At 43.6% G+C, this 12,162-nt stretch overlaps 1 protein-coding gene across 3 annotated transcripts in view; it reads right to left on the bottom strand.

Annotated features, from left to right (window-relative positions):
• Positions 1-12,162, bottom strand: part of dlg5a (discs, large homolog 5a (Drosophila)) — a 41,975-nt gene that overhangs the window by 15,366 nt on the left and 14,447 nt on the right. For all 3 annotated transcript variants that reach the window (XM_085182183.1, XM_085182184.1, XM_085182185.1), the window contains exons 5-18: positions 11,736-11,919; positions 10,040-10,299; positions 9,623-9,935; positions 8,730-8,960; positions 8,156-8,340; positions 7,916-8,041; positions 5,093-5,225; positions 4,808-4,935; positions 4,544-4,719; positions 4,347-4,450; positions 2,764-2,856; positions 1,476-2,537; positions 901-1,021; positions 646-790 (exon numbers count right to left, since the gene is read on the bottom strand). In XM_085182183.1, the coding sequence (XP_085038309.1) occupies positions 646-790; positions 901-1,021; positions 1,476-2,537; positions 2,764-2,856; positions 4,347-4,450; positions 4,544-4,719; positions 4,808-4,935; positions 5,093-5,225; positions 7,916-8,041; positions 8,156-8,340; positions 8,730-8,960; positions 9,623-9,935; positions 10,040-10,299; positions 11,736-11,919 (3,261 nt within the window). The remainder of the gene's footprint in view (positions 1-645; positions 791-900; positions 1,022-1,475; positions 2,538-2,763; positions 2,857-4,346; positions 4,451-4,543; positions 4,720-4,807; positions 4,936-5,092; positions 5,226-7,915; positions 8,042-8,155; positions 8,341-8,729; positions 8,961-9,622; positions 9,936-10,039; positions 10,300-11,735; positions 11,920-12,162) is intronic.

Here is a 12,162-nt window from a genome sequence, read left to right as displayed (position 1 = left end):
AATTATTTAGGCTGATTTTTACAAATTTACTCAGACCTGTAGACTAAAGAACTCTGTTCCCCACTGCCTTTAAAGTTCTAACACTTGACAGGAGTTTATTACCTTTTGGACTACTTTAGTTTTGCAGACACACAACTGCACACTCAATGTTATATCATATGTATAAATCTTATTATTTATACTGTATTTCTAATGTTTTTAATAATAGAATAATTGATAAACTATTTATTTAGTTTATGTGTTTGTTTTTTTGTACAGAGAAGCATGTTTCTTTACTGTATATGACAAAACTTTGAAAACTGTGTGAGTGGCCCCAAAAACACCTTATGGAGGCTTAACACAGGTCTGTTAAATAATGACTCGTTTAAAAGAGAAATGGGACAGGAGTTAAAAACATATTTGGAACTCAATGACAATGGAACAGTTAAAACTGTGTGAGTGGCTGGGCTAAATTGCAACATCTCGATATTAAGGCAAAGCAACAGCAGGTAATGTAATTTAACTGTCAGTTTGCCTTTGGGAACTGGATAATTTTAAATCATTAGTCATTACAAAACACTAAACTTCCAGTTAAAGTAGCCTGAAGATAAACCATCAGTTTTAAAGCTGGGTTCAAGGAAACCGTGGGCATTTAAAGGCTATAACCTGGTGTGGGTGTGCTGGTGGCATATCTGGGATGCGACAGATGGACAGTTGCTGGTATGAACACGGTGACTGCGCACAGTGTACACTGGATTCCTCATCACGGCCGTCACAGCGGGGCAAGGTGACAGTCCACGGTGGGTGGAATCTGCCAATTACACACATTCACACACACAACCATTTTATAGACGCTGGAATCTGTGATTATCCTGAGAGCACATAGGGACTGACCTATGCTTCAGCAGTCTGCAAACTTACTCGGAGGTAGGGATCCACCGTAGACTGTGGGGACAAAGCCGACGCTGTGTCTATGAGAGCGGCTGGGGGAGGAACGCAGCATGTCCCTGGGCTCTGGTGAATGCTCATCATTAGAGTAGCTCTGTGATTAATGACAGTTAAAAATTAAACAGCGGGGCAAGTACCGTATGGCAAGAATGACAACCTGAACATCTCCTAACACTGAAAATAACATTTATCCCCAATGCATTCTCCAGGTATGGTATTTGAGCACTCGATTCTGACTCAGCTTGTGCACGGGGTGCAAGGCATCAATCACTCCGACACACTGGCAAGAGGTAAATCCCAGAGGCTTTACTCTGTCTGGGCTGTAAATTCTATTATAAAATGGAAGCTTTGGCCCACCGGGATGATTTGAAAGGTCCCATTTTGAATTTTCCCTCAAATACATCATATTCTCTGCATTACAGAGGCTTCTAATCAAAACTACCCCAGATTGACTGAGGGTGAAAGCAAAAGAATATTTTATGGGAAAAGCAAAAACAAATCTGACTCAAACTAAATGCACTTTTGCACCTCTGAACCCCTCAACTCACTTGGAAGGTGGGAAGAGTAATGGTCTGAGGGGTCATCCTACGTCGAAGGGCAGGGGCAGATTTAGGGCGCGGCCTCTTCACCTCTGGCTCCTCCCCTCTGGTACGACCAATGTCCTCATCACAAGACTTCCGTGAGGTGAGGACCTTGCCTTCCAGGAAATAGTGGTTTCCGTTCCTGTCCCTTTCTCGCTCACTCCTGTCTCTGCACTCGCCTGCTGCCATGGAGATGGCAGCCTCTCCTTTGCCGTCAGAGGTGATTGTGCAGTCAGAGGCAGAGCTGCTTTGATGTTTGTGTTTGAATTTGAAGGAGTCGCTGCGAGTGGGTGGGGTTGGGGGAGTTGGGGTAGGGGTTGATGAGGAGGAGAGGGACTCTGTCTTTGAAGGTTGTGGAGAGTGAGAAGCTGCTGCAGCAGCAGCAGCCACTGCTGCAGTCTGACTGGCTGCCATGTACTCCATCTTAGTGGAAGGTGTTTCAGGGCGTTTGAAAGTGTCTGGGTCAAAGATGGACTTCCTCTGCTTGGGTGATTTGTAGATGGAGAGTTGGGTGGCTGCAGAGACTGGACTAGTGTCTCTAGTATCTGGAGCGACCGACATACTTCCCACTATCATTTTTGGCCATGTGCCGCCACTGTGCTTCTTCTCCATGGCTGCATCCATGGTGATGGAGTCTGCAGGTGAAACTGGCTCAAAGGGCAAAGAGGAAGGTGCTTTTGTGTAGGGACAGCACTCTTGGAAAGCACTGGGCCCATACCGGCCATTTCCCAAGTCTGAAGATGGCCGAAGGCTGGTGGCATGGAGGGATCCTGTGGAGAAGGGCCTGCTGATGTCACCATACATGTCATCAGATTCACCTCTGACCTTTCTCCTCTCCCCAGAAATGCTGCCTGTGCTAGCGCTTCCAACATCTGGGCAGAAAATGTCCGTCTGTGTCGAGCTGTTGTGTTTGAGATTCCGACTATTCCGGGAGTGAATCTCCGACAGGTGAGTGCGCCCGTTTGACTTCTCTGATGACTCACGCAGACTCTCAAAAATGTTCTGGCCTGATGTGCTGTGAGGGAAAAACTGTAGAGAGAGCAATGGAAGCGATTAACCACACCTGATAAACATACTTTTGTTTTTTAAAAGAATACTCTGACAAACAAAATGAGTCCGTTTTCTCAGTTCTCACAAACCACACTGTTGAATTTGTAAACCTGCTATGTAGGACGCACAGCAGTAGAAAAGAAATCTTTTAAAAACTTTCAGTCAGGCTCTCAGAGTTCACAGAGCGAGATGAATACTGGCCCACCTTCATAAGAGAGAGGCTGAGAGAGTCCCTGCAGCTACGCAGCAAAGCCTCACACTCTGTCACAGACTTGTTATCCAGAGCAATTCCGTTTATCTGCAGAAAGGGGAAAAACACTGGAAATAAAAGCAGGTCCTTCAACACAAAAGCAATGCACACTTGTCTTTCCTGATATTCCCCCGATGCGTTTGTACATCTTGGGTAGCAATATCGCTATAACAGATACACATCTACAAACACATACAGGTGACAAATCTCCTAAACATGAGATTCCCAGGCTCTGAGATGTGTCATATGCTACTGCGGTGGGAAAACCATAAGAAATCTAGGCCAACACATTTCAGTCTCAACAACCCCTCACACTGAATTCTGCACATTCCTTTAGAACAGACGTGACCTGAGAGGATTCTCCAAAACACAAACAAGGTCAAAGATACTGAAGAGCAAACTATATACTTTATTACAGCTGAGATTTAACATAAATTGTGTCCTGAAAGAACATCATGCCTGAACCTAGAACAAGCAGGGGAAAGAAATCTTCACTTCTGATCTTTAGGGTTCAGTAGCGGGCATTCATTTGCATTTTGTACTTATTTCACCTCCAGTTCAGCACGCTGTTCTCTTTTTTGGCAAATGCAACTATGCACTTATTAAGTCATGCTAAAGAGATTATATAAAAGAGAGACAAGGTAGTCAAATCTATATGGGAATTCTGTAACATCAAAGTTGCTCATGGCCACAAAGAGCCAAAGAATCACCAAGGTGAGAAACATGAGCCAATCGTGTTGTAATGGACCACTTTCATGCATATTTCAGGATGTCAGTGGGGCAATTTGAACTCTTGTTAGAAGAGTTGGGAACACATTTGAGGAGGCAGAGAAATAATTTCAGAGAGCCGATTGTCCCAGAGCGGTGACTTGCTCTGTGTCTGAAGTAAAATTGTATTACTAAAGTGCTAGACTTGTTGCCAAATAGAGTGGTCTGATTGGTCAGATCTGTATATTCGGATTCGAAAATTTAAAAATCATACTGCAGATTTATCCAGTTAAACGACATGGTCAAAGTGAAGAGGTGCATTAAGAAAATATTTTTAACCCAAAAATAAGCGCAGATTTTACGTGCCCGGTGTGTTAAGTCCTTTAAAGGTGATGCACATGTTTCATGATTCTATTTAAACAAACCGGGGACCTAAGAATTCTGCTGCTGCTGGAAGATTAGCACTAAATACAAGGCCGCGTTTCCATCTCCTTTAAAACAAAAGAAAAAAAGAAAAAAATTTCTGACACGTCTCTCTTCAGTTCCCCTCTGGGGTGAGTGTACTGCAGCTATGTGCTTGGAGACAGCTCCACCTACCACTGCAGAGCTCCAGGTTTATGAGGATTTAATCAAAAGAGGAGACTTCCCTCCTTCCACTTCACACCCTCAGCCAAATCCCACCTTATCTACTTTTGGAGTGTGGATACTGAAATGGATCAAGGGCTGGATTAGAAACCCAAAGAAACCTCTGTGAACTGCAGTGTGCCAGACATACAGAGTATCGAAAAAAATAGAGAGAGGGGATTTCATGGAAGCTGAAACTAACTCACAGCAATGAGTCTGTCTCCAACTGTGAGAGAGCCCTCCCTGGCTGCTGGACTTCCCTGGACAATGGCAGTGACAAACACTCCACTTTCCAGACCAATCCCACTGTCTAAGATACAAAAGACAAAAAGAGGTTGATAAACAAGGACAATGCAGACATCTATATAAATATTTCAATCCATTTATAGAGACAGTATTATACCTTTGTGTCCCATAAGGTTTATATGAACAGGAGTGACCAGCCTTCCTCCTAGAGATTTCCTCCTTCGTACCACCATATTGATCAGTCCTCCGCCATTAAGAACAGCCTTCACCACCTGCTTCCTGTCCTTATTGGTCAGGTCGATGTCATTAATCTTCAATAGCCAATCATTCACTCTAAAAACATGCGAGAACAAAGGGTGAGGTATTTAATAAAGCATTAATAAAGCCACATAAACAGATCTCTTCTTGAGGCAGCCCATACCTTAACCTTCCATCTGCGATACTTCCTTTGTCCACCCGTGTAACAAAAATGCCACAATCTCCAGGTAAATATGGATCATTTACCCCCTCTGCAATATCAAACCCAAGCGCCTTCAAATCCATGTCATCCTGTGAAGCCAGTAACATAAGTGTGACTTGACTCATTCTGATAAAAACCCATTTTAATGCCATCATGTTTTGACAGATCTTAGAGGTCTGTTGGCTCTCAGGAGATTAGCATGTGACCAATTCAATCTCAGCAATAAGACTTGACCACTACTCTTACCCTGTCCTTCTCAAACTCCACCACCTCCGTCTCCCACTCCAGGGAGTCTGTGTCAATGGCCGAGTCATGAGAGCTGTGGGCCATTAACTGACAGAACCGGGCCTCCTTCTCCAGCTGGCTTTCCATCTTCTCCCTTAACAAAGGCAGACATAACACACACAGAGTCAAAGGTTAGTCATTTGAGGAAGGATGGGCAGAGACAAAAAGAAAGAGCAGGGAAAGAAAAAAAATACAGCCTGGATCAAAAGGGAGCCGCATCTACAGATTGCGCAGAATTTTACATATTTTAATCTTCGTGTCAGTCTCGAGCTTTGTTTCAAAACATCTGACGTGCTCTCATTCTTACAAACACTTTCCATTTAGAGGTCCAACGAGTTCAATTTAAATTTATTCCCAGAAAAAAAAAATCTAAAAGTAGATTGCACAAAATGCCACACTGTCAGCAAGCTACAGTGGGGCAAAAAAGTATTTAGTCAGCCACCGATTGTGCAAGTTCCCCCACTTAAAATGATGACAGAGGTCAGTAATTTGCACCAGAGGTACACTTCAACTGTGAGAGACAGAATGTGAAAAAAAAAATCCATGAATTCACATGGTAGGATTTGTAAAGAATTTATTCGTAAATCAGGGTGGAAAATAAGTATTTGGTCAATAACAAAAATACAACTCAATACTTTGTAACATAACCTTTGTTGGCAATAACAGAGGTCAAACGTTTACTATAGGTCTTTACCAGGTTTGCACACACAGTAGCTGGTATTTTGGCCCATTCCTCCATGCAGATCTTCTCAAGAGCAGTGATGTTTTGGGGCTGTCGCCGAGCAACACGGACTTTCAACTCCCGCCACAGATTTTCTATGGGGTTGAGGTCTGGAGACTGGCTAGGCCACTCCAGGACTTTCAAATGCTTCTTACGGAGCCACTCCTTTGTTGCCCGGGCGGTGTGTTTTGGATCATTGTCATGTTGGAAGACCCAGCCTCGTTTCATCTTCAAAGTTCTCACTGATGGAAGGAGGTTTTGGCTCAAAATCTCACGATACTTGGCCCCATTCATTCTGTCCTTAACACGGATCAGTCGTCCTGTCCCCTTGGCAGAAAAACAGCCCCATAGCATGATGTTTCCACCCCCATGCTTCACAGTAGGTATGGTGTTCTTGGGATGCAACTCAGTATTCTTCTTCCTCCAAACACGACGAGTTGAGTTTATACCAAAAAGTTCTACTTTGGTTTCATCTGACCACATGACATTCTCCCAATCCTCTGCTGTATCATCCATGTGCTCTCTGGCAAACTTCAGACGGGCCTGGACATGCACTGGCTTCAGCAGCGGAACACGTCTGGCACTGCGGGATTTGATTCCCTGCCGTTGTAGTGTGTTACTGATGGTGACCTTTGTTACTTTGGTCCCAGCTCTCTGCAGGTCATTCACCAGGTCCCCCCATGTGGTTCTGCGATCTTTGCTCACCGTTCTCATGATCATTTTGACCCCACGGGATGAGATCTTGCGTGGAGCCCCAGATCGAGGGAGATTATCAGTGGTCTTGTATGTCTTCCATTTTCTGATGATTGCTCCCACAGTTGATTTTTTCACACCAAGCTGCTTGCCTATTGTAGATTCACTCTTCCCAGTCTGGTGCAGGTCTACAATTCTTTTCCTGGTGTCCTTCGAAAGCTCTTTGGTCTTGGCCATGGCGGAGTTTGGAGTCTGACTGGTTGAGGCTGTGGACAGGTGTCTTTTATACAGATGATGAGGTCAAACAGGTGCCATTCATACAGGTAACGAGTGGGGGACAGAAAAGCTTCTTACAGAAGACGTTACAGGTCTGTGAGAGCCAGGGATTTTCCTTGTTTGAGGTGACCAAATACTTATTTTCCACCCTGATTTACGAATAAATTCTTTACAAATCCTACCATGTGAATTCATGGATTTTTTTTTCACATTCTGTCTCTCACAGTTGAAGTGTACCTCTGGTGCAAATTACTGACCTCTGTCATCATTTTAAGTGGGGGAACTTGCACAATCGGTGGCTGACTAAATACTTTTTTGCCCCACTGTATATGGTGTCCTACTGAGGCATGCCTTAAGGGTTGCAGTGACATTAAAACCCCAATTGTACATCAGTCTCTGATGAGGATAGAGGAAGAAACTCAAAGTCACTGTATGGCGCATACTCTATATAGGGAAAATGTTAGATTACTAGTTAGATAATAATTGGATACAAGCACCATACATTACAAGGGGTTATAGTTAGATAATGTTAGGATTAAATTAGTAGATAGGGAAAGAGACTGGACTTTCCCCAGAATCTACCCTCCAGCCTGGAAATCGCAACCCTCGTGCAGGGATCTGACACATAATGGTTGTCATACACACTTTCGCCAGCAGAGGGGGCCTCTACATGCATTCTAAACAGTCACATGAAGGGCCTTGAAGACAGCGAGACAAAATGTGTGTGTTCAAAACACTGACGCTTTCCGGGATTACACTTTAATCTGGGTGTGTGGAAATGTTGCCAGAAACACAACTGCATGTCTCCAAAGGCTGAATGTCATAGCTTATGCCCAGCCAAGCCACACACTGACTACAACAGCTTACAGAGACAACACAACACACACACAGCTGAGTGAGTAGAGGCCATGTTGTTTGCACTTGCTGAAATGCAGAAGACCTTTCCACTTATTCCTTATGAGTCTTTATTGGGATTCAACTTTTATGAAACAAATGGAGAAGAGAGTTGGAAATGTGGAAATATCATGCAGTGAGGGAGTCAAACAAGAGACTTCAGAGCTGACAGCAGCTTTAAAACCATGGTGAAGACTCACTTTAGTTCTTTAAGTTCTCGCAATGTGTCATTCTTCTGTTTTCTCATATCATCCAAATTACGCAGGGCATCGGCCAGATCGCTGACTGCCCGGTCCCTTTCTCGCCGCAGGTTGTCACACAGAGTCCTACAGAAAGGAGAGAAGGAAGATTGTGAGTAATTTGTTTATTGGAGAGGGAGATCAACTACAGACCCTCTCAGCTTTGCTAAAAGTATTTTAAAAACCCATAAACGCACTGACCTTATGCTTTCCCTCTCCGCCACTATTTTGTCTCTCTCCTGGAAGGCCCAATCCCTTCGACATTTGGCCACCTCAGCTTCCTGTGTGGCCTCCTTCAGCTCCTGGGACATCGCTTCATACTGTTTCCTTAGCATCTCGATCTCCTTATTGGCTCGTTCCATGTCCAAGGTGGCAGAGTCTTGTTTCTAAGAACATTAAGAGTACATGAAAAAGATTAATTTTATAACACACTACGTCTCGTTTTTCATCTTAAGTATTCTAAACAATAGTCCCATACAACAAACCAAGTACTTTTCATGTATATAACCCTGCACAAGGACTATTTAAATGGCTGCTTAGTGGGTAGAAAGGGATGCTTTTTAATCATACATTTTGGTTTATACTGAATTACATATCATGGATCTAGGAAGAAAGGGCTAGATATAAGTGCTTGGCTACCTTTTGAAGAAAAAAAACAAGTTGGGAAATTGGTTCACAGGCTACACCAGTGATAGTATATGGTATAAAGAGGACACCACAACAAAGACGTCAACAGATGCTTCCTGAGATTTTATGAAAGAGCGGTGACATTTACTTGTCTGGCTTGATAGTATTCTCTGAGCAGCTGATCCCTTTGAATGATGGCCTCTGTCCTCTCCTTGCGGGCCACATCCCTCTCCTCCCGGACCGTCTCGATGTCCTTGCAGGCCTGGCTCAACTCCTTCTGGGCCTCAGCTTTGTCCTTCACCTCATGGCAATACTTCTCCAGCAGCTCATTCCTCTCGCAGATGGCCCTGTCACGGTCCACCAGTGACGAGTTCAACTCCTATCCCAGAACAAAAGGCAAAATAGAATGAGGGCATCTCAACACAGTGAGTCATTAATGTGATGTGAAAATATTGTTGTGGGTCTAATGCAGAGTGATCTGATACTAGCTTCAAATCCTTTTGCAGTGTTCAAAAATATCCTCCAAAAAGAAGCAAAACCATTCGTGTGTACAGTGTGAGAAGGTGTCTAGTGATCAACCGATGATGCAGATGTGCAGATTTATAGATTTTGAAGGTTATGGTGAAAGTAGAGTCAATTCGGTTTTATTTAGAAAAACAAAATGATCTCAAAACACTTCAAATAGTAAACCCAAGACCTTCAGTATTTTCAGTATTGCAATAAGAAACCAGTTGCATTTTGTTAGCCTTGGAAGCAGCTTGGCTAAATGTTTCCCCCACTCCAGGCTTTAAGCTACACTAGATGGTTGCTGGCTTCAGCTTTACCATGACAGAGGTATCGATCTTCTCATCCAATGCTCCTTTCAGTTTTGTTTTTTTTTTTTTAATGACTACTACAAGTCAAATTCTTTGATGGATTTGGCATGTTTCTTTAAGCAGGTCATATTCAGTGCCAATTTTCTTGTCCTGAAGGCTATCAGTTATAAAAGACATATACACCTGAAAATATGCTGTTGTTTTAAGGTGTTTTAAAGCCCGATACCTGTCTGAGAGCCTCCAACTCTTCACTGGCCACCACCCTCTCTGATGAAGTGTTTTTCAGTCGCGCCTCAGCTGCCTCCAGTTCAGTTTGCAACTTGTCCACCTCCTTGATCACCTGGTCCCTTTCGCTCATGATGAGGCGATATTCATTAAACACAGAGTCCCTCTCCTCCTTGTACTTCTCGCAGTCCTTGGCCGACTTCAGCTGCAAGTTCTTGTAGCGTGTCACCTCTGACTGCAGCCGCTCCATCTCTCTCTGCAGCTCCTTGTTCTGAGCTGAGGACTTGTTCAGCTCCTGCTGCACTGAATCAAACCTGGAAGAGGGGAGAAATGCATGTAGTCTGAGTACAGCACTAACCCTACTTTGACTCAAACAGACCTTTTGTGTCTTTTTTGTGTCACGTAATGATGCTTTCACCTCCTCATTGAGGTAGAGTACTGCTGCTGGTAGTGCATAGCTGAGTCTCGCTGTTTGAGCAACGCATCCATCTGCTTCTGCAGCCTCCGGTTCTCCTCCTCCGCTTGCTCCAGGCGGCTCAGGTCTGTGTTGTGGTTAGCTACCTTCTCACTGTAACGCTTGCTCAGGGAATCATACTCCTTCTTTACAGCCTCCAACTTCTCCATAGCAGTGTCGTACAGCTTATTTAATACCTCTGATGAGCCCTTCTCGCTCATTACCTGGTAACAAAAATGCATACAAAGCAATTAGCATTGGTCAAAATGTTAATACCACAAACCTGTATGTACTTGTTGTACCCCACCTTAGCAGCAGATGGCGTTAATGTGCGGACAGGAGTGTAAGTGCAAGATAATCTGTGCCCACTTAAAAAAAACAAAAAAACAAGCAAAAACAAAACAGATTTTATAAGGGCAAGTTTATTTCTAGGACTGCAGTTACGTACTTAGTTAACTGTGCTGGTCAGTCATTTGTCTTTAACTGTTTTAAGCACAGAGTGCGCCCTTCAGACTGCACTACTTATTCTCTTTCATTTCTGCAGGTCTTGCTGATATAGTCTTCCAGATTCCCAGAAGAGCTTCTGTGACCCGAAGGCTGTATTGACCTCTGCGAAAGCACACACTGCAAATGCACCAATGTGATCGTTACGTTGTTTGGGTCAGAGTGCCCTTTGCCCAAGCCAAGCCCTTTTCTTCTGTGTGTGCCCTTTTCAGAAATGCTCTGTGTGCATTTCCTTCTGCTTGGCTGCCCTGTGCTTGCAACTACTGCAGTGTCCCCATGGGTACTGTAAGACACTACTTCACAATATGGGTCACTGTCCCCTTGTGCTCTTAGAAGAAAGTATTCAGTACATAAAACACAAGAGGAAAGACTGTCTGACATCCCAAAATATATGAGGTGCGATCAAAAAGATAAAAAATAAAAATCTGTGGCTGCCCCTTAGAAATGCAAGAACTGAATCCTGTTTAAATATGATCACTATCAACTTTGAGATAGTCTCCTCGCTAAGCAAGAACTTCCGGGAAATCGTGCTTTCCCAGCACATCTAACACCATCTCTAACATGCACATTCTCTTATACACTGTTTTTTTAGGGGGGGGAAAAGATACAGAGTCATGTGTGGTCAGTAGAGTTTAGGCAGAATGATTATAGTGTTGGTGCAGGAAAAAGACTTTGACTGTACATTAACACATTATGAGCACAGACAGCTCATGTAATTTAGCACAAACGTTTGTCATTAAATGCCTCAGGATGTTAAGGTAGAACACTGTGTTAACTGACCCTTGGTGACTAATTCACTGTGTACAATCCTGTGCGTGTCAACAACAGCACCAAGCACGGGTTTGGTCACACTGTGGCCTTTACGTCTGTGCTCTTGCACTTGAGTTTCTGTTTATAGCAGCACACCCAAATCGCACAACCAATGACTGTCCTTTAGGAGAGCTACCGCTCACACCTTGCAGCACGAGCATGAGCACGCCAGCCTCACATGCTTTCAGAAAGATTACAAATATGTGGTGCCTTAGTAAAGGAACAAATATTTACACGAAAAAGCAGTTCAGTTTTATATATGCAGGCCCACCATCTGTGCCATGTCACTCAATCTCTAATATAACATCTGGACAGCAACAGCGGTGCGTCTGTGACTGCGTTATACCTGCTGTTGCTGCAGCCGAAGGTCCGCCAACTCTTTCTGGTCTTGACTGTGCAGTCGTTTGAGCTCCTCACAGTTCTGTTTTAGGTGGTTGTGCTCCCGGACAAGTTGGGCATTGTCCCTCCTGAGTGTTTCCATCTCTTCCTTCAGCTGTGCCTGGTCGCCCAAGACACGGCTGTGCAGCATGCTAGAAAGAGGAAAAGTGAACATACATGGACGTGCAAACATACAGAGCAGAAAGCAAACTTTGATTAGATTAGGTAAACACAGACAGAGGATATGCAAGTACATTCATTATGTAAAACTAAAATATTATTTATTCTACATCATCTAAAATTTGCAACCAAAGTTCAAACTGATTTGAGAATAAAATTGATAAAAAAAAATATTTATTCAGCGTAGAAGTTGTGAATGTATTGTTAAATTGTAT

Source organism: Neolamprologus multifasciatus, chromosome 13 (genome assembly GCF_963576455.1).
Source record: "Neolamprologus multifasciatus chromosome 13, fNeoMul1.2, whole genome shotgun sequence".
Taxonomy (NCBI): domain Eukaryota; kingdom Metazoa; phylum Chordata; class Actinopteri; order Cichliformes; family Cichlidae; genus Neolamprologus; species Neolamprologus multifasciatus.
This window is presented reverse-complemented; position numbering and strand designations above follow the sequence as displayed.